Here is a 23,446-nt window from a genome sequence, read left to right as displayed (position 1 = left end):
GTGTTTTGTTGTGAACCAGCTCTAGTCAAGAAGCCACACGTTGTGCTGGTGCCTTTCCAAGCCCTGGTGGTATCTCAGCATGATTAAATAGATCAGAGAGCACTGTCCCAAGCAGGCTCTGGTTCCCAGACAGGTCTGGCTCAGATTTGGACAACAGGCAGAATGAACCAGGTGTGCCTGTAACCACTACGTAGATGTACCTTGGTTACAACACCTAAATACTGATAAGAGATCTAGATTTAAAAATTATTAAATATTAAAAATACTAATATAGAAACTCCTATGCAGTATTAGTTGCTTCTCTCTTTGTACTAACAAATGTTACAATGGATAATGTGATCAAAGCAAATGTAACAGTTATGAAATAAAATGCCTGAATTATTGGCATTTTATAAATATTTATATCATGTCAACAACATAGTATGCAAATTGAAGTTATCTATTCCAAGTGCCTACATCAAAGAACTTATGCGTATGTAATGTTCTCACATTATCTGTATCAACTTCTGTATTAATGTTAACTAAGCCTGCTTCAGAGCTTGAAATTTGCACTGCCCTTAGCAGCCACCAGTAAACTGCAATCATATAAATCTCCCCTCAGCTTCCACCTTCTGGACAGCTTCTAAATCACGATGAACATAATCCCTAGCTCTGTGTATTGTGAAACCTCTTCTCTGTATGGATGAAATGGAAGTTGTCAGAAGGCCCCCAGGCAGCGAAGCAGAACAAGAATCCTCTCTCCCTTTTGCTATATAAAGGTAGATGTGTCTGACACAGTCCTGTGCTCCTTCCTCATGCTCAGATATTGTTTGAGAAAAGAAAGAAAAAAACAATGATGTTGCTTGAAACACCTACTGCCAGTGTGGGGATTATGCATTTTCTACTTAAGTGGGAGATTTTTTAAATATATTTAACATTAGTGGTAGTCTTAGGAAATAATTCAGGATTTTGAGTGCTACTTTTTAGCAATAGCAAAATAATGCTTGCAATATGCATCTGACAGCATGATTAATCCTATGACAATCAGTTGCTCTAAGTAATTATAACAGGATGCTGTTTTTTAATCATCTTCCCTGTTTCAAAGATCTTATACAGCTTTGGAACGTAAAGAAAACATCCTCACATTTTTCTCAGGCAAATTCTGTGGAGTTACTAACAAAGCAAGTGACAAATGCTGTTTAAGAAGTTATACTGAAATAATAAAATTTCAGCTTACAGAGGCACAGTGAGGATTAAAAACGCTTATGAATTTTGAGTGTGAAAGCAGCATTAAACTCTGTTTTTGGTAACTGTATCCAAACTCAGAAATATTCAGTAACAAACAATACAAATAACTGATTTATCAGATGGTCTAATAAGCAGCTGATCGTCCTGTGCTGTGATCTGCTTCCTCCAAGGAAGATAACTATTGGATCTCACAAGCATCCGTAACATACCATGCTGGCATTAGGAACACACTAAGTTCTGTGGGGTGTGCTTCCTACAAACAAGCGTGTATTCCTTTCTCCCACGCCGTGCTTGGTATGTAAATGCTACCCGGTGTTTAAAGCCCTCCTAAAGGCGCTACCTGCCTTGCAGCTATGCACAGGTGCAGAGAATTTGGTTTAACAATCTCTCTTTCCCTCTCTTCCACTAAGGAAATAATGAGCATTAACTGCAGGGCACACTGCAAGCACTTTATGCCAGTGGAATTTCGACTGCAACAGTTTTTCTGACACTCGTGTAGAGGTGGTGACTGCTCTAAGTTCTCTGAAGATCCTGCCAGACCCGTGCAGAACACGGACGTGTGCTGCGTTACAACACTGACAATTCAGTACAGTGTGCCTAAGGGGTAACTCCAGAGTCTAATGTTTCTTCTGCTGCTGTGATTTATGGAGACTTGTCACTGGGTCTCCATGTGTTAGACTGTCAGCAAAACTCCACAAACTGTTACATACTGATTTTCAACTGCATACATTTTCTGAGGAGCATTTGAACTTTGCTTTCTTTAGCTAGCTCTTCTACCATGTAGGTTTTCTTTTGCATTATTTCCTGTTCAGAGAGTTTTTGAGTTGCTATGTCCTTTGGACTTTCAGAATGCATTGTGTTTGCTCAGCATTCCCAACATTTAACTGAATGCTTGCCTCTCATCCCTGGAACCAGGTACCTGGGACTGTGTCAGATTCATCAGTATACAAGGAGAGGCCTTCAGTAAAAATCCACACTAGCTTTTTCAGAAAAGATTGCTTCCTGCCATTGAATGTTCATTTATTTATTCATTCAGAGTCTGGATGCCGATGATGTGGTCTCATCAGATCTCACAATTCCTTGCCTGAGAGCTGGGGACACAGCCAATGCAGTCAGCATTTTTCCTATCTACTTTCAACTTACGATGTTTACCTTCAGAAACAAACTCTTCTGAAAGCATTCCTGAAGTGAGTGCAGTGAAGCTGTAGTGAATATCTGCTGCTCATCCTTGCTCTGGGGGCTTTTGCCAAAAAACAAGTGGAACTGTGTTAAGATTTCTGAATCAATGGTATTAACTTATTCTGAGTGTGTATGCATCTTGTAGGCCAGCTCTAATAATGTATTTCTGCAAATCCTATCAGTGGATGCAATGGCAGAAGTGATGCAAGCCTCCAAAGTGTTTTTAGATTATTGGTTAGTCTTCTCTTAGTTAAGAGATCTAGGTTTCTAAGCTCAGAAGGTTGTCTCAAAGTTTAAAACATATTATCTGAAGGCAGTGAGACTGTTAACACTCCCAACAGCCAGGATGATTAGGCTTTCCCAGTATTTCTGGCATACCATTTCTTACATACTCCATCTTTTACCCATACCTACTGCCACAGGTCACCCTAACAGCTTCTTTCTCTTTCCGCTTCTTGCCCTTGTTTGAACTCCTTCTCAAGGGAGCCCTACAACAATATTAGAAAACATTAGGAAATGTTTTTTTTTCAAATTTTACTTTAATTCCTTTTATTAAATAGTATATTTTAAGTAACAAAATGCTTACCCAAGATCTGCAAGTTTTCGCTTTAGTTTTTCTGCATGCCCTATAGTAGGGAGAGTTGATCTTGCTGCCTGGGCACATGTGGCACCATCTAGGATACATTCGTACATGGGAGAATGTACATTATTATTTTTAATTGCTACTGATAGCTATTCCACTTTCCATCCATCCAGAACAGTTTGTATATCTGTTCACAATTAGATATGCATACATGTACACAATTTAAAGATGTGCATTCTTCTCATTTTTAAGAAGATAGTGTGAAAAGGAATTACAAGCATAGTTTCACAACTTGAAAATACACATGAAGAAATCTTATTTTAATCAAAGAAAATGAAAAAAAAAGTTAATTTGGTTGAGCTTTAGTGAATATGTAGCAAGACAAACAACAAAAAGGATTTACAGGTAAATGTTACAGCAAATCCATTTTTGAACTCAGCTGTTCTCATTTTACAGAAATCATGTGGTATGTGCACTCCAAAAATGATTGCTGAAATCCTTTCTTGAACTTTGGAGCAGAGGGTACTTCTTATGATGGATAAGCTAGGTGATACTTATCTGTTAACTACACAGCTTAAATGAGTATTTAACTTGAAATCCAACCAGTTCTATTAATAATAATAATAAAAAAAGTATTTTAGTCAATAAATTTGCCCTAAGACCTCTACCAATTTCTGATGGTTTCTGCATAAACTGTTAAAACCTAGAGGAAACTCCCTGCAGTACCCATAAAGCAAAAACAATGACTCTAAGTATGCAAAACACCCTGTGAAATCTACGCGGCAGCTAAAACGCAGCAGCTGAAAAAATCAGACACAGTTTCTGTGATTCTTAAGCACAAAGAGTGCTCCCAACTCTTCTAGAGGGAGCAAATGAAGGTCAGTTATTCGTGTCACTTGCGATTTGGTGACTTTACAACGCGACCTCAGATTTACAGTGGCTTTTAACCGAAAACACTGCTAGGTTTGTGGATGTCTCAGAAGTTAAGCCCTCAGAATCAACCCAAAATACCACAGGACAGTGTATGTTGCTTTGTGGATAATATTTGGCTAAGTTTTCATTCAAGTACAAAATCCAGTGTGCAAGTGACTCATAAATCATTATGGAAAAAGCAGGAAAACAAGCCTCTTGAGACATCCATGCTCCAAAGGCCATACTATTTCTACTAGCAAATGTTACCTTATGTTAACAAAAGCACTCAAGAACAACTGACAAGTATCCTCATGTCAAGAAAAGAAAACAAATAAAAGTTCCCCATGAGGAAAAAAAACAACAGAGTAATACAAAATGACAAGAGGTCAACATCTCTTGAGAAGAAACCCACCCCACGGCGGGTGTGGAGAACCTTAGGCAAGGTGCTCTTTGCACCAACTCTACACTGTGCACACTCCTCTCTTTCTCCTCAAAGATCTGCTCATGGTTCCTCTTTCATCTTTAAGGTATACTTTTCATTTAACCACTGTCAAAATTGCCACTTTGGGGGCTAAAAGATCACAATGCCTCTTTTCACACTGTACTCACAGCCAAGTGGAGTTTGGGAGCTGGGGGGTGGTGGGCTTTTGGTGAAACATCTTAATGAAAGTAAATGAAACTATAAGATGCCCTGCTTTAGTGGGGGGCAAATAATAAAAACATTTAGTAACTGGAGGTTTTGCTTCTGTAGTAGAGGAAAAAATCTGTAGAGCTCGGCAGGGACACATAGCAGCTACCAGCTCCAGCCAGCTCCTGTCAGGCTTTTACATCACTCTGCTCCCACTCACACACAGCTTGGCCCAGCTGGAGTGCTTTGAATTGTGAGGATTTGCTGGGAAAAGCATTTATGATGGCTGTGAGATACAGGGGAAGGTGGATGAGCTAGGCACCTGTAACAGCTTTGGCACTGGTTTAAACCTACAGGAGCTTGCATATGTGGAGGTATATATACATGTACTCATGGCACAGGCCACGGAGCAGGACTGCAGGGCCTAGGCAGGAGGGACATTTGACCACCCTGGAAGGCTGCACCTTCCCTGACTCCTTCAAGTTCTTCAGAGAGGGTGACAGAGAGCTGGTTCTTCAGCATAAATCACACAGAAGCCATTTAATCTATCACTTTTGGCCTTCGAGAGCTGGTGTAAGTGATCTGCAGATGATGGATGTGAACGGAGCCTAGCCCTAACTTCTTGTCTCAAGGTCACAACACAGCTGAAGTCAGCCTCACATCGGCAGAGGATTGCCCACAGCGGTCACTTCAGCTGCCTTGTAAACAAGGTTGCACAAAGCAAGCAGAAGTGAAGAAAAAAGAATCAATCACACTTGTACATGAAAAAGTCGTGCTTAAAAGACAAAAGCAAGATTTTCACCATTTTGCAACAGAAGTGATCTCCTGACATTTCAGCTTGTCTACAACATTCAAGATCTCATAAGAAAAAAAAATATGATCTTGCTAAAGCTCACATTTGCTAATCAGAGATTAATCAGTGGACATGCATGTGTTCTCTTTCTATCTCTGAAAAAAAAAAACAACAACAAAACAAAACAAAAAAAACAACTAGCTAAACACACAGAACAAACAGAATGACTCTTCATTTTCTGCAATGTTAGAGTTTGACAGCCCAATTAATAATCAATGAAAACAGTAACACTACAACACTTGTTGCAAAACAACTGCTTTAGGATATAGTTTGTAAAATTTATTAAGTGATTATTTTTTTTTTAATTTGAAAGAAAATTGTTCTGCTTTAGTTTTCACATACCCATTAGAATCTGGGTACAATACTCAGTAGAATCTGGATACAACCAAAACCACTGGTTGTTTATGTAATGATCACAGTGGGGAAGGCATAAAACCCTTCCTTATTTAGACATGGGTTATTTTTCAAACCTAAACTGGGAAGGAAAAAGCAACACACCAGGTGGAGTATAACACCCTATTCCTTACACTATAAGGCTAATCTCCACCAAATTCTTATCAAGATATTTTTTATACATCAGATGTAAATGCGGGAGTTATGTCCCCATTGATAGAATAATTGCATGCTTACAATGAGGAGTCAGGAAAGTCATGTTCTTATGTTCACACCCTTATTTTTCACTTGCAAAATTCAGGCTCAGAATGTAACCCTGATCATGAAGAAGCACACAATTAGTAACTATACAATAGACTAGCAATTTCAGATCCCATCTAAAAACGCCAGCATATATTAACCTATTCTATATTAGTCAAAACTTCATTAATCTGTCTTTAAAGAATTGGTATGAGAGCCCTGTATGACAATGAAGAAAACATAGGTTGTAAATAAATGGCAAGTCTTTTCATTTACACGGACAAACAAAAATCCTCATTGGGTTCTTCTTTTCAGTTAATTCCACTTAGTCAAAAACTATTCTGAATCTATCCAGGCCTATTCCTGCAGCTCTTACTCACAAACAATTTTATCATGTATTTTAGCTGATGTTACAGTTAGAGAATGCAATGTGCATAGGCAAGAATACTAATGTGCTGTAAATTGCTAATTCTGACTTCTCAAGACATCTGAAACAGAGGGCTCAGCATTCTGTGCAATATTGTATTGTTAATGCACTGAATAAACAAGTATTTGAGAAATGTACCTCAACTAGGTATGACTGCATTGTGTTACATCCAGCTTATATTCAAAGAATCTGAATGAAATAACTAGCAATGTGGCCAACTTGTCTAACAAATCACTCTTTCTTTCTATAAATGCAGAGTCCCCAGCCACTGACCTCTCGTTTTATCTAGAGTCTGTTGCCTCTCTGCAATTAAAAGCTACAATCTGTTATTCTTGCTTTACACTCTTTCTGACCCTCCAAAAAAAGCATCTAGCAGTGCCAAAGTCACATCATTCAAATAAGTACAATATGTTAATCATGTTTCTAACACAAAGATGTCCTGAGGCCCAATAATTTTATGTTTTGAAAAAAACAGAGAAGATTTTCTTAAAGGCAACTTCCCCATATCTTTTTTCAGAGTCCTAAGGAAAAAAAAAAAAAAAAGAAAAGAAAAGAAGAAAGATAGCTGTTCCTGAACTCATTTTAACTTTGTCCTTTTCTTATACCATTATACGAGGTCAACTGCAATTTTCTGACTTCCAGGTAGACAAAAGAAGTTATGAGAAGGTGGCCTTCTAGTTGCTATGGTTGTAGTACAAAATAGAAGTTCATAAATTAGATGTAAGTGAGCAAACTGATGCACCAATTTATTGTAAAAAATAATAATACCTTTATCTTGTAAAACATTCCTGCCAGATGGGTGATGCAAAGGAGATGCTTCAGAGCTGTGCCCAGATTTTGAAGGAGAGGAAAGTGGAGTGTGTCCCCGAGCATACAGGGAGAGGACACCTCCTTTGTGCTGCTGTCCTTCTTCTTGGTTTTCAGTTAGGTTGTCAAGTGAGATTGCTGCACTGCTAGCCACTGGGGAGAGGGAGGAAGCACCAGAATCTGATGCTGGTGAGGATGCTCTCATACAAATGGGCAGTGGTGATTTTGAAATGTGCATGGGACTACTGTAACTGTTTGACGGCTGTTGGTATAAGAGATTATAAAGCAGGTTATACCATTTAGTAACCAATCAGAGCAAGGTTTACTTTGAACATGCACTTCTTTTATTCTTTATTCTTCTATTTGTAAGAAACACTTTAGCAATTCATGTCATTCATTACCTTTTAATACCACATAGTGTTGTTTATTGATATTTGCTTTCAGGTAGAAGTCAGAATCAGATAAAACAGTGAGTAAATATCATATCAATTGTGTTAACAAATTAACAAACAGAGAAATGTAGGACTTAAGTTCGTTTCACCTCCTGCATAAATTAAAGAACCCACTTTGCATTATAAAGCACACATAAATCAAGAAGGCCAGGATTCCTGTTAAAAACAGAAAAAAAAAACAAAAACACAACCAAAAAACCCAGGTGTGCTGACTCAAAGGAGACTGGACTCACACATCACTCAAGGGCATTCATAGTGAACTGGCCACAGAGGAATGCATACTGCCTGTGCTACAATGCAAGGACAAAGACAGGGGATGAAAGACTTACAGGGGCAATCTAGCATTCCAAAGGAAGCCTGAGAGAGAGGGCAGAGTCCTTCTCACCTTTCGTTCAAGACTGTCCTCTCCATCAGTTGAACTGATGCTGTCATAGAGCCTTGTTCTCGTTGGCCTCTGCCGCTTGTTCTTCACAGAAAGCTGAGCTCGAGTTTTCAGAGCTTTGGAGTCCAGTCTCTCTGTTTCTGGTACTGCTTCATTGAAATCTGTATGAGAACATGATTTAAAGCTGTTTGTAAAATATGTATCTTTTGGAATTAAACTAGTTTCTCCTAGGATATGGCCTGCAGCTGCTAACACATGCACTTTGCGTGTTTTACTCACATGTGTTTTTGGAATTGCTAGCAGACACACAAAAACCTAAACCTAAACCACTGACAGATCCATATCTAGTAGCTGCATCACAAAGAATCACCTGCAGATTTTAAAATTTAATTGATTTTTCCCATTGTTACATGGTTCCACAGCAAAACAATGTAGTTGTTCAGCACAGCTGCACTAGCCCAGAAAGCAGGTCCAAGATACTCCCCCAGTCCTACTTAAAAGCGCTTGGTCTACAGAGTGCTCCCCAATCACATCTTTAAGCAAAGGAATCCTCATCTCACTGCTGTTCAACAGACATTTTCCAGCATCTGGATGAATATATCACTTGAGACCTAGTAGGCCTAGTCATTTATTCCCAATCCTGCCTTTTTAAGCCACCCGAAGAGGACATACTGGACTGCCACTTCCTTGCACAGCTGCCTCACTAAGCGTCTCCCTTACAACTTCACCAGTTTTGCAGGCCGCTTGTTGAATTACAACAGAAATACCCAGAGCCATCCTCAGGCTGCTCTATATGTTATCATAACCAGAATGGCTGACAAATTTGGAGAACATGACTTGCTCTCTCCTGTACCAAGCGCCCCACAAATAGCCTTGTACAGTATGTGCAAATTATAGACGAGCAACGTCTGTAGTCAGCAGCACACAAGGCGTGATACAACTAGTATCCAAATAATCAGATAACCATTCGGAATTGGACTGATTTACAGGCAGCCTTTCTCAGGATTACGAAACAAGTGCTAAACTCACTCCTTTGGACCTCTGGACAGTGAAACAGCTTGCCTGCTCTGTCACAATATCCTTCACAGGAGGGGAAAGCAGAGAGAAATCTCATCTTCTGGATGCTGAGGTAGTCCATTGTTCAAAGTTATATGTGACAATGCAAATAAGGTGCCCAACTGTTTGCTCCAACCCTTTTGCAAGCAAAACCACATTTTTATTAGTACTGAATCTCATTTGTTATTTCCTCCCTTATTGCTCTGTCCTCAGAACCATCATCTCCTCGTGCAGATTCTTCTCTGCTTTATTCAGAGTTCCTTCGAACTCCAAAAACTTAAGTAAACTTAGCTAAGAAAAATGTCACTGTCAGCACCATGCCTCATGGTCCCTAATACAAACCAATTAATACGAGCCACCTGACACCAATACAGCCCTGCCTCACTTGCTCTAAGACCACATCAGAAGCTACTTTGTCAGGCTCCTTTCCTTAGTGGGAGTCTAGAGGCCACGACTATTATTGTGATTATCACCATGTACTGTAGTTGTCTGTTTCCAACCTTCCAACAGCAACATATTTTGGCAAAATCATTAGCGAAGTAGTGTTACAGTTTTGCAGAAAGACCCCAAGAGAGCTGAAATAAATTTTCACTGCAGGCAACTGCCAGAGATGTTCAGTGAAGTTTATCATGACAATTGAAATGAAATGAAATTAATCCATCCAGAAGAGCTATGAAAGACACCCTGAATTACAGTCATTCAAGACAGGAATGGGATAGCCATATGCCGTATGTGTACATGACAGAAGGGGCTCAATTTCTACCTGATCAGCTAGACAAACAACTATACTGTGTTGAGCAGGACATGGACTGTTAAGTCTGTTATTATGCTGATCTAATAGCTCAAAACCCTCTGAGAGATTTACAACAAGCAGTAATTATCCCAACAAAAATTAACAAGACAGTCATCAGAAGACCTGTGTGAAAGCTGGGAGATGTACTCTGCAATCCTGTTTCTTAACCCCTACAGAGTTGCTGTACTTTCTGAACAGCTGGGGTTTGTGTAGGAGATGTTGTACTCCACCACATGTACTTTAAAAGATTAAAATGCAAAGGAAATCCAAAGCTGCATTATTTTTTATATCATCATAAAAGAGCTGGACACTGACACTCTCACTCTTACTCCCTGTTGTCTTCATACATCTAACTTTCTGCTGGAAAACACAAGAAATTCTGTTTCATCAGTTTTGAAGACAAAGTAGGATTACATATTTCCCCTTTCATCTGCTGCTCAAACACCATTATGTGATGCACAGAAGTTGGAGAAATATTTCATATAAAAAATGGAACTGAGAAGCCAACTCATCTGCCTAGTTTCAAAGTCGCCCCATTCAAGAATGCCTCGTGAGGAAAAGCATACTAAACACTTCATCTACGACTTGCCTCTACAAATAGAGCTGACATCACTGCTGTTTGCTTAGCTGTCAATCATCTATTCAAATGAAATCTGAGTATTTCGGCAAAATTAACATTTTATAAGGCCGCAATAAGGCAAAACTTTTTTTTCACATTTTATGCCAGACAAGAAATAGATTATTTATGGTTTCAGCCTTCTTTTTCGTTTGGCAATCCTCAAACTACAAATCAAATCAGAATCCGTTACGCTAATTTACTTGTCTAAGTACTGCATTCCTAACACACTAATTAATTAGCAGCCAATCTTACTGACATCTTTGCTTTAAACAAAGACATTTAGCTTTAAACAGAGACATCTTAGCCTTGCTGAATCCATCAACTTTCATAAAGCAGAAAATTTCCCAATGCTTTCCATGGCATGATGACCATCTCTCAGAGAATATGATCCAGCCATGGGTGGAAACAGCTCGGTGACTTAACACCGCCACCAAAATGCAGAGTTCTTGCTCTCTCCTCTGTATCCACAGCCCCTAGCTCCCAGTGACACCCTTCCAGCCCCCCAGAAGATTTGGACCTCAGCTCGTCTGCAAGCTGATTGAAATGAGGGAACCAGAAGAAACTATCTGATTTTAGTCTGACATTCCAACTTCTTCCCTTCTTAAGTCAGTTTTCTGTTGTTCTGGTGAATCGAATGAGTGCACCAAGTGTCCTAGTGCTACAGCAGGACAGTGGATGAGGCAGAACCATGTGGTCAGACAAAGGGATGCTGTGGGGTCTCCCAGTTCAACACTGATGAGCTGTCAGTTTAGCTCAAACTGCCTCTTGAAATCAGAGCCACAGATTGACTTAGTAAAGTCCATTACATAGCTGAAGAGTTAGACTCCTTCAAAACTCAAGTCTTTTTGCAGATCCATGTTGTCTTAAAGCACCGCAAGACTTCCAGCAGGGTGTCTCGCTTTTCTTCTTTGTGTAAGAGTTAAACTCTAGATACAGATGAAACTAGAAAATCGTGTAAAATTATGTTTCTGACATTATTTGATAGGATACCTATTGTCATGATTTGAACTTCTCATGTTTTTTCTGTCAGGTGCACACAATCCCGTATACTCATTCTGCTGATAGCCCAAATTATGCAAACCATCAACGTGGCACTGCAAACACTTATTTAACTAAGTGGTCACATTGGCCTTGTTTAAGTGAACCACCCCCTGGGCCTGCAGGTTGCTGCTCCCTCCATGCCGGAGCCGGGCTGTGAGCTCTCAGGGCCAGCTCTGAACTTAACCTTGGTTCAGCCTGCTGCAAAAAAAAATTGCTCAAAAGCATCAGGAAGGGTATTTTCCTAGGAATCTTCTAGCACACTAGGGAGCATGATAAATATCTCAGAAGAATGCTATAACAGGTTCGATATTGCTTGTAGAGACAATCTAATTGGACTTTCTTTCAGAGGGCCTTGAACCACTTCCCTGCAGAGGGCTTCCCTCTGCGTTATTTCAGTACCATTGTGGAGTGGGAAGCAGACCACGTGTCCTCCCACTGTGTTTCCATTCTACATGTACAGGCTGATACATTTCAAAACCTCCTTCTGTGAACTGATGCTGAGCATCCCAGGACACCCAACACAACCATCAAAGATGCTCAAAGGGGCATTTGCACAGTTATCAGCAAGGACTGTCCAAGCTGGTGTCAACACTGAACTGTCCAGGTTTCAAATCCTTGGCTCCTTCCAGATCATCCGTGAATAGCTTGATTCTCTGCCATGGACACAGCTCGTGACCACTAGAACTGAAGGCTTCATCAGCTTTTCTGTAATCTCAGAATAAATCAAATATTTGTAAAAGAAACACAACCCACAGGCTTCTGGTATTCCAATGCAAAACAAAGGACTCTGGGCTGTAACATTTTTGCTTTCTCTCTGTAGCTTCCACTGATGTTCCTGGAAGCCTCTCACTATCAGGTTATGTTACAGCCCGAGGAGCCAGGCAGTCTGACACGATGTCCTCACGGCCAGACCACCTACGGGCAGGGACAGCCGTGCTCCTGTGGGCATGGCAGGCCAGTGCATCTGTTGGCTAGACCCAAATGTATTACAGCACAAGAATATGATAAACATCTCAGTTCACCCTGAAGCAAAAAAAAAAAAAAATGGTATGTGCTTGTATCATTTTAATTTAAGGGATACATAAAATATGTATTTTTACATGAGCTGACTTTTAGGGAAGACAGACACAAGCTTCAGAATAAAAATGACAGGATGTGTCTGCGCACATGCAGTCTCATCCTACAAACCTAAAGCTGAGGCTGAACAAGAAGCGTGCATTATATTGTTTGAATAAAAACTAGAAAAGAGACAGCAGTGCATGTGTCAATGTCACGAAGATGCACAACGCACTGTGCACTTAGGGAATCCTGATCAGCCTCCAGAGACATCATGGGCTTCTCCTCCTGCTCTCAATAGCTCCTCTGCAAGAACGCATGGGGTGATTAGTTATTACACATATTGCCAGACAATGGTAAGTCCTTTTCTTAAAAGGCTTTCATGGGAACAATACGAAGATATAGGCTCTGTCTGTAAATACCAAGTATCACTGCATTACAGACCAACACAGACTTCAGACACTCTGATATAGAATTTACCGGCAAAAGTATAAGGAAGTCAAAGAGTGCCGCAGCATGTTTAGGTATCTCTTTTTTCTAAAGAAGTCCTTTTTCTCTTGTTAAAAGCATGAATTCAGCCTGGAATCTAAGATCTAACTATGGCTTTTCTACTTCCAAAATATCATTGATGATTATCTGTTTTTTCTATCAAAGAATTTGTTTTTTGTATTCAGGTGGTTAAATTTGAGCAGTTTTAAATTCACAGATTGCCCGTTCTAACTCTCAGAAGCACTAACACTGGTCAACATCTTCCCAGGGGAATGTTGTCCTGGCAGCTCTTAGAAATAGAAAATTTTCATGCAAATATGAGTTGAAAAATATGATTAAGAAGTACTGACATAGAGTTTTAATGCTTTAAAAAGATGCTTTTTGATTTTTTTTTTACATGTAGAAATTCCTTTCAAATTGTATACAAAAAATAAAAAGTCTTATCAGCATTGAATTTTGCAGTCTTAGTGAAACAGAACATTCCACTGAACCACGCAAGGTACATATTGAAGAGGATGTCTGACAATGCATTTCAGCTCCTGAGCTGTGGATGTGTGCTGACACTGCTAAAAATGTAAACATGATTTCTGGGAGGCAGGTAAACAAAATACACTTTCCTTCCCTGATGCGATCTACTTGTAACGCCTACTGAGTCTCTATGCAGAAATACAGACTTGTCACCCTGAGTGCTTTCCTGAACTTCAGAGACTTCAGGATAATAAACACTTGCTTTTAAGAAAAAGCTATGTGGAGATTTGTGGAAACCAATTCCACAAGGTCTGTGTATCACACAGTATCACACAGATACTGTTTCAGAAGGACAAGCCCTTTTTTATGTACATACATTATGTTAAAATATAATTCACATTGATTTGTCTGCAGAGCAATACTCAATTTGTTACTCCACACATGAGCTAACTGCTAAAATAGCAATTTTAATAAAACACTCCTGTGATTGCTAGAAATCAATTTAATTGGTAGCGCAATGCATTTTTCTTCATCAGAAAAATAAATAATATAGATCATTGAAAACGAAAATATTTCTAGGAATGAACTCCGGTGCTCCCTTGTCAAAATCCCAGAACCTGATTTCACAGAGTGTCACTAAATACAGAATAAGTATTGCTCCTGCACCAAACGATTTGATTCCAATGCTGTGAATCTAACGTTGGCTTCAATTCTGCATATACCTCAACAGTAAGGAAACACTTGCAGTTGCAGAACTTAAAACTCTAACTGAAGCTATGAAAGTTATGTGTGTATTCTCACTGGCACAGTCTGAAAAAATAACAATTATCTTTTCTATGCAAAACAAGTAAAGGTTACAGTTTCCCTGCCAATAGAATCATAGAATCATAGCACCTATCCACAGCTTACCATTACCGTAAGTTGTTTTGTCTCTTCGATAATGTAGAACAAAGTCTAACAGTTCTAATGCTGTAAATCAGGCTGTGCTGTAGACTACTATTATTTTAATGAACGAACCAGGAAAGATTTTGCATTTTGTTCACAGAAGGCCCCATCCTGAGAAACGGTGAGCTCTACCTACACAGCTGCTTTTGATGTTAGTACCAAGGTGAGATCAGAACCTTGAAAAGATCCATTCAAAATGCTAAATTTAAGCTTGTTTTTGTAATTCTGGTAACTTCGTTCTTACTTGATCTTTGGTGATCGGGTAATTAAGGATGAGTTTAGGAATGCAAGAAAGCACAATTTTCTCCTATTTTATTAACACAACAGAAATTGTGGAATTAAACCTAAATGTTGATGGCATGTCACTGAAAATTCATTTAAGCTTTATGAAATCAACAATGGTCTTTATTAAAACATGCTAGTCACTTCCACTTCTTAATGAATATTCATTGTATAGTTATTCTGGAACTCTTTATTGTCATTATTTGATGAACTCTGGAAAAACAACAGCATTCCTGTGTTAGTATTTCCTTTAAATCCTAAATGATAACCATACTATTTATGTACACATTACAAGAGTTATGAATAGGTTCAAACAAACCTTGACTTAAGCCATCCAGACATGACACTTGCTTAGTATCTAGATTTTCCACTGGATCTCCTCTAGAAACTTCTCCAAAAGATGTCTGCCTTTCAAATATGTTGTTGTTATTGTTAACCTGGCTCCCATTTTGCTTCAGTAGCCTGAAAACTTCTGCTTCCAAGTCTCGTATCTGGAAGAAATACAACACATTTTTAACTATAGCACACACACATCTGTATTTTTTTTCTGTATTATCAGACAGAATTGTCACCAAACCAATGAGTAAATAATACTCACACGAGCTTGTAAGCCTTGAACCTCTGCAAGATGTGCTTTCTCCAAATCTTCTATTTTCTTTCGTTCAGCTTCCTGGCGTTTGATGAAGTCAAGTTCTCTTAGGGAAAAAAAAAAAAAAAAAAGAAAAAGAAAAAGATGTTCTTGCTGTCATCAAAAAGCAATCACATTCAAACAGAAAATAAGATTGTTCTGGTGTACTAGATGTTGGACTACGCATCAGAAAATTCTGTCCTTAACAAATATTTTACTATTAACCTAGAAATAAGTATGAAACTGCAATTAAGACAAAATGTAAGCAATTATTTATCATTCTACATCAATATGCTATGTGAAAATACAAAAAATAAAAAAGTAAAAGTCTCCATTCTGCTGTGGGAAATGGGATAGAATCTCTGTTTTATGAGAGTGCGAGTGTACTTTTTCAGTGAAAGGACAGCCAGAAGTTTTCAGGTACAAATTTAATTTTCTAGTAAGTTTTAAGGAAATCTGTTAGGTGTTTTTAGGAGTCTAAGATAGTTAAAAACCATGGACTACATCTTTTACTAATATAAAGTGGAATAGCAACAGAAAAGCTATACAAGGTCAATCTATCTATTTTTCTTACTTCCTTTTACTTTGAAAATCAAAGGCACTTATGATAAAAAGCACACGACATAACAGTTAGTTCTGGAACAGTCACGAAATTCCAATACAGGTAATGACATTTTGAATATCTTTTTTTTTTTTTTTAAATTGGACAGGGTATTTACTTCTACGCTTCCAGTTTTCACTTGACATTGCTGTACATTTTTGAGTTTTCTTTTTTAAATGACCACACTTCAGCATTAATTAAAAAAATGCTGCACAAAAGAACATTTGGGGAATGGAAACCATTATAGAAATATAAGATGTTATTATTCTTGCTAGCCATCAGGGAAAGAGACCACATGAAACAGAAGGGGGCAGGTAACCATCAGTTAGCTCAACAGCTCAAATAATCGTGGCATCTACAGGAGGAAGAAAAATAAGATGGAAAATGTAACAAAACAAATTGCTTTTGCGTGTTACATTAGTACAAAGCAGGAGTGAATCCAGCTGATATGTCACTATAAATTGCAGCAAACATTTCTAATCAAATGCTCTACTATGATTACTTCTGGTTGTTTGCAACCGCATTTAGTTATCTACTAATCCTGAAACATTCCAATGTGGAATAAAACAGAATATATCTTTATGTAGTTATATTTTTTTTCAGCAATATTAAACTAATACTTGAATAATACTAACGTTTTTGTTTTCAATGAAGACCTTGTGGTTTTCATGATAAAAAAAGTGAAAAATGTTGTTTACCTTACAGGGATTTAATAGTGGGTTGGTTTCATATATCAAAATATATCACATACATGTTTCCTATCTGGCCACTAATTCATTTGCTGAGCCTGGCGTAGCTGCTTACTTTTGCTGAAAATCCTTGATTAATTTCTTTGCCTTGTTATATTTCTTCTCCAGAGCCTGATACTGGCTTTGCGTCTCCTTGAGGTGCTCATTCACTGTGTGACACAGGGTTTGTGCCTCAATCCAGTAACTCTCTAATTTCATCATCCTCTCCTTATTCTCCTCGATGTTCTGCTGCAGTTGGGTCTTCTCCAGCTCCCACCTCACCTTCTCATTCTCAGCTGCCTGCAGCTGAACAAAACAGTATAGATGCCAGTCAGTAAAAAGGTGCAAAGTGCAGCCGAATAGATTAGGATGAGTTCAAACAACAGGAATAATGAAAATCACTGATTAACTATAAAAGTAATATGCCAGCAGAGAAAAGAGCATTTCAAGACTAATACATACACTGATGCATACCATACTCTTTCTCCTAAAATGAGGTAGAACTTTTGCTCTGTGTTACAGTGCAGCCTCATTGATTCTCTGAGATACACTAACACATTTTAAAACGTCAATAGTGGAGTATTTATGTAAACTGCAGGGTTAATCAGCCAGCACTGCAAACGAATTTTGCTCTGTGTATCTTGCTCAGGAGTCTGAAAGCTTTCATACCCTTTCAGACAATGAGAAACATCATATCTGAAGAGGAATTCCAGATTCTATATTTAAGAACAATTTGAAAAACAATAGAAAAAAAGCCAATTGCATTTAATCTATCTGTTTTTTCCCCCAAATTGGAAATCCTATTGAAATCTTACAATGCCTTTTTTCATATCATAATCTTGCTTAATCTAGAAAGCCAAACAAACGAGGCTGGAAGTAGAATAGAAAATTTAACATCAGGTCATAACCTAGGATTATTTTCTGTTTAAGCAGGCATTGAGTTTTGCATCTAAGACTGAAACTACGCCAGAATTATTATGAGGACAAAGAGAACCTGTTATATTTCTCTTGTTTTCTTTAAACTTGCTTACCACATTATAGGGAGCTAATATTAAAAGGAAAACATATCCTTGCTGTTGTAGATTCCTGCCCTTAAAGGTGCTAATTCTGCCAGACATATCAGCACTGTTTAACTTTCTGATCAGTGCGGTTCCACTGCTATGTCCACTATTTGGCAACAGTGAAGTCCAGTGTTTTTTTCCAAGTGACCTCAAAGAAGCCTGAATATTACTGCTGAATTTATAATAATCCTTAGTGCCCGTGTATTATTTTTTTTTTGTTAATTTTTGTTGTAGTTAGGTTTCTTAATTTCCAAAAGCTAGTTGCAAGTTTCAGCATTTGGCACCAAATAATGTTAGGGTTCAGGGTAGGGTATTTTTGCTGCCAGAATTTATGGAAGGAAACCCTGTCTTACACATCCCTGTTTACTTATCAAGACTGCTTCATTTGCTCTTGGCAGTTCTGCTAGCACCACGGACGATGCACACAAAACCAGAATAGGTTGTTTGCAATTTTAGTAGTAACACACATATAAACTAGCCACATTTTCTTTGGCTCTATTCAAAACACCATGTAAAGAAAGAAGTCCAACACAAAAAGATGTATTAACCCTAATCTTGCAAATGGATTTGCACAGATGAATGTTTACACCCACGCCATGAAGTCAGTGGGGCTTGGCACAACCCCAAGGGATTGACCAAGCAGCTCCAATTGTTAGATTGGAACTGGAAAGTAGACGGGAGAAAAGATTTTTGACTTTTTGAACTGAAATAATACAACAGAAATTGTTATTACAGAAAATAGTTGCATTCAGAATTTGATTTTAACAATACTTAATGCAAATTTGATAAACGCTATACAAAATGCATGGTGAGTGCAAATGGTTACTAGAAAGAAACAATCATCTAAAATATTTTTCTGAAGTACAATTTTCTCTTTGTCTTCCTTTATTTCCTTTATAATGTACTCAAACTGAAAAAGAAGGATGTTATTATAAAACCTAATTTTACTCAACAACAGAATTATCAGTTGACTTCCCATAAAGCTTATCCTAATACAAAAATACAATTTCTTTTTATTGCTATTGCAAATTCAATCTAATAACTAGCAACCAATTGTGAGATGTTTTCTGTTAAGCTGGTAAGAACATCTAGAACATCTATTAAAGAGAACTGCAACAGTAAGAAACAGCTTTTATTTTTTTTCCTGTATAAAAAAAAAATAATATTTTAAATCTAAAACCTTTAAATATTTTTTTAAATGTTGAAAAAAGGAAACTAACATAAACAAGATATCTTAACATCACTAGCAAATAAAAAATCTATGAACTTAGGCTTGAATATTCAATCCAAATATAATCTAAAAACCTGAGAAAATGCATTAGAATTGTAAAGCTAGAAATCTGCTATTTAGCCATTATGATATTCCTTAAAATGTATGTTTAATTGAAGCTACACAAGTTGGCAGTTTCTCTTAATAGCAGCACTTAAGATTTTACTTGAAACTTTGAATAGAGAATATACAGCAAGACAAGATTTAGCTGAGCCACTGTGTTTCTTAATCTGCCTTTAATAAGGACGTTGATTTCTCCACCCACATAAAGATACATGTCTTCAGATCTGATTTTGCATGAGGAAAAAAATCAGCGTGTATTAACTGCATATTGATTCTTACCTTCGTCTTCAGCTTCTGAATTTCAGCTTCTGTAACTGCATGTTTGATTTGCAACTAAAATTGAAATATAAAATAAACAAGTGAAGTCACAGAGTACTCCAGTATTTTTAAAGCCTGTGCTGCAAGTTGAATACCTTATTACATAGCAGAAGGCCTTGAAGAGTGCTGCAGTGCAGTAGATTGTAAATTAAAATGTCTAGCTTGCAAAATGACTCAGACTGTGCAATCTAATTAAAGATAGGATGCCATCTAACCACTCATAATTTCAAATCAGAACATCCAATCTGTTTAGCAAAACCAAATGTCTTCTGCTTAAAAAAAAAAAAAAAAAAGAAAAAAGAAAAAAAAAAAAAGATGTTATCCTGCTGGGCTTTGCTCTCCTCTGATGTGAAAGTGAAATATGTCCCAGTGCTGTCAGAAAGTCCCTCGATACTGATTAAAGCAGGCATATTACAAAAGAGCAAATACAGGAATAAGTGATTTAACAACTAAGGGAGTCGGAAAACCTTCAGGGGATGACTCCATGTGTTTGCTCCATGCAAGAGAAAAGGTAAATTGATGCTATCCTTCCCCGCCATTAACTTGAGTTACTCCGCTCAAGCTAGCTAATTTCAAGGGAGAGCAGTTACACCAGGAAACAGTAAAATAACAGGAAACAGCATACAGGCACACAAAATGACTGCAAGTAGATTAACAGCCCTGGCATTGTGCTAAAGGTTGTATTTGCATTGCCAAGCACCGTGCCACAATAACAGGGGCTCTGTGCCGGGAAATGGTGGGTGCTGAGCACCTGGCACCCAGCTGCACGCCTTCCAGGGGATTTCTTTTGGATTAACCTACATCGGTCTGCTCCCCCCGAAACATCTTTGAGTTTGGTTTCCCCCCAGAGGATTAATATTTGCCTGTTTCAGGAATACTCTGAAGTAGAAACTGAAGCACAGCTTCCAAAGCGTAACCACAATCCCAATGGCTATGATCATATGTACGCGTGTGTCCGACAGCGGCCTGCACCCAAATCCCCACTGCTTTGCTGCTTAAGGCACATGATGCTGACAAACTGCTGGCAGGCTCCAAAACCCTACATCTACACGACCATTTAATGTGAACCAGTGACTTGTGTGTTGTTGGGTGAGGAGCAAGGGCACGGGCAAAACCCGAATTTAGCTTGAGCTAACACTGCAGGGAAGACAAAACCTTAGTTCATTATTTATGAATACCAGGAATAGTTACGGAAAAGCATGTTTTACACGGTGGTTACTACTCTTACAAGACTAAAGGAAGCCTTTGGGAACAGTTTATGTTGAGCTAGTGGTGCGCATGAGGGACTTGCACTGCATCACAAATTATCACCTCTTATGAAGCAGCGGTTACATTCTCAAAGGCCAGGCTGTTATAAAAAAATAAATAAATAAAAGAAGGTACAAACAATTCAAAAGAGAAATTCTTTTGGAGAAGAGGAATAATTTTCGAAATAGCAGGAGTTATCACAGAGCTGATCAGTACAACCATCCTTGAGAAAGGCCTAGCTGCTTTTGAAGTTCCATTTTCAGGGCACCTCTTGAACCCTTTTCTTGTGGCAATGCAGGACACACATCCAGTTTGGTTTGCAAATCAGCCTCAACTGATCTAGTGGATAAGCCTAGTCCCTGTTGCTGGAACATTACTGAATTTATTAGGGGAGGAATAAAGGAGGCACTCATGCAACTGGTTCCACCTGAGGAACTGTTCAGGCATCTTCTCCTTCCACCAGTCATCTCTTGCTTACTGTCTCTACAGGAGAATGTGAGCACTTCTAGTCCCTAGGGTTGTCAGCTGTCACTTAAATTGACCTCCCAACTTTGCACTAAAAAGCATTATGAATATTCTGGTGCAAGAGGTTAGTTGCTATTTTTGAGCTCACTCAAGCCAACCTCTGATCTGTAACTTGCACAGACATTGATAACTAATTTTTATAATTTTTCAATTTCTGTTGGTAGTGAAAGACAATGACAAAAAATTATGAAAGAACAATCTCAAAATGTTACGGTGTTTATACAATGCCCAGACCTTTGCTTAGTTCAGGTCATTGAACCTCGCATTCAAAACCTCATTGTTTTGGAGTGAGGTAAAATCAGGGGAAGGATGGACGCGATAGACTTTGCCCTTTGCAGAGTTAATAATGAAATCAAAAAGCCAAGACTTAAAGCCTTAGGCTACCTGCTCACAATCCATTCCCATCTCTAAAAATCCCACAAACCAGTAAGCAGCATTTATACAGCTTATTATGACATACAAATAAACTCCAAATTGTTGCATAAATGGCAATCTGCTCAGGTACAGATGGTTTTAACAGTTATTTTTACACTCTCTGTTATTATGTTAAAAAAATGAATACTGAGCACCCAGTTGGATCATTGAATCTGTACATGGTACAGCAGATCCCACTGAGGCAGAAGAAAAAAGACACTTTCCTGTCAAACAGGCAAATGTGTAAGGTGGACAACTAATTATGCCTGCAGAATACATGAGAAATACTAACACATTGTGGGTTAGACTGAATAGTGGGCAAGGTGAAGGATTTGACAAGCAGATTTGGACTCCACAGTAAAAAATATTGAAGCAAGTTTTCTAATAGGAGAACAAATATACTTTATTCCATGTCCTATATAAAGCCAGACAAATCCTTGGCAGATACTATTTTGCATTTTTGTTTCCTAAGTCAACATAAATCTGTGAAGGCTTCATTTTAACAAAAGATATTTTGAATAATTTTTGGCAAATTAATTTTCAAAGATGTCTTAAAAGCTGATTTTCTTCAAAACAATACAACTTTTTTTAATATACTGAAAGAGAGTATCTTGAATTCATCTAAGACTGTGAGAGGTAGAATGTAATGAAAAGCTAGTAAATGTTAAATACCTGGAGTACAATGGGAATGAAAGCACCCAATAGAAACAAATAATATACATAAATTATTTTGTATAATCATGGCATATAATCATGCTATATATATACATGATACATTATAAATAATTTGCATATAATAATCTCTTTTTCTATAGATTTATAGATTTCTATAGATGTGTGAAATATAACATCTAATTCTTAGTAAGATGTCCCTTCTCCCTACAGATCTTGTCCTTCTTTAACCACCATAGCTAAAATAAAGCTTCCAGCTCTTTCTATAAAAGAAGTTAGAAAAAATGAGACTGATTTTCCTTGTTGTACAGCCAGGAAAACAAGACACGCCAAAGTAGGGTGATTCACCCAGGAATGCCCACCTCTATTCTGACTTCCATTCCAAAAGCAAAGCATTTTCGAAGTATTTGAGCATATTTTTCTTTGCAAATACTGAATTCAACTAATTAGGTCAAACTATTATGTTTAAAGATTATGTCCAACCTACTTGTTTAATACTTTCATTAATCTCCACAGTAAGAACAAGAAAGAACAGTTATTCTTTAAATACAATTCCAGAAAACACTGTGTGGGCTTGTGCAGTGTGATCATGAACAAGTCCTCTAGTGTTGAAGAAATTCAGGGCAAATACCAAGAAAAATACATGCACTCACTCTGCAAGAGCCAACAAAACGCAGCTGTGTACTGTTAAATACAATCAGCAAAACAAAAGTGGCATGCTCCTACCAGCGATAACTGTGTGGGTTAGTGAAAAAGAGTCCACTCTTACGCAGGAACATTTAATGTTTTCTTCTCAGGCTCTTATCTGCATTTAATCTGGAGGATTCCAGAGTCCCTTAGTCCAAATTTAATTCCTTACATCTGCATTTTAAGGCCATTAAGCCAGACAGGTCTACAGATAGCTGCATATCAGTTTGGACATGCTCAAGTACCTCAGTAGCCCAAGTTGATGGAAACTGTTTTCAAGCATAGCTGTATAGGTAAATTATTCAAAGCTCAGTGTCTTGTCCATCACAGCACCTCTGCTTTCCATAGCCCTGTTGCACTGGCACGGTCAGAATGGCAGCATCTTACCACCGCATTGAG

The 23,446-nt window shown here is 38.1% G+C and overlaps 1 protein-coding gene across 1 annotated transcript in view; it reads right to left on the bottom strand.

Annotated features, from left to right (window-relative positions):
- The window catches only part of PPP1R9A (protein phosphatase 1 regulatory subunit 9A), a 147,109-nt gene that overhangs the window by 12,869 nt on the left and 110,794 nt on the right, over positions 1-23,446 (bottom strand). Inside the window, 8 exon segments of the mRNA XM_068673984.1 lie at positions 2,817-2,894; positions 2,993-3,080; positions 7,211-7,511; positions 8,087-8,244; positions 15,152-15,323; positions 15,431-15,527; positions 16,866-17,095; positions 19,463-19,516. Of these exon segments, the coding sequence (XP_068530085.1) occupies positions 2,817-2,894; positions 2,993-3,080; positions 7,211-7,511; positions 8,087-8,244; positions 15,152-15,323; positions 15,431-15,527; positions 16,866-17,095; positions 19,463-19,516 (1,178 nt within the window).

This window comes from Anas acuta, chromosome 2, assembly GCF_963932015.1.
Source record: "Anas acuta chromosome 2, bAnaAcu1.1, whole genome shotgun sequence".
In the NCBI taxonomy this organism is placed as follows: domain Eukaryota; kingdom Metazoa; phylum Chordata; class Aves; order Anseriformes; family Anatidae; genus Anas; species Anas acuta.
Note: the sequence above shows the minus strand (reverse complement) of the source record. Positions and strands in the feature narration are given on the sequence as shown.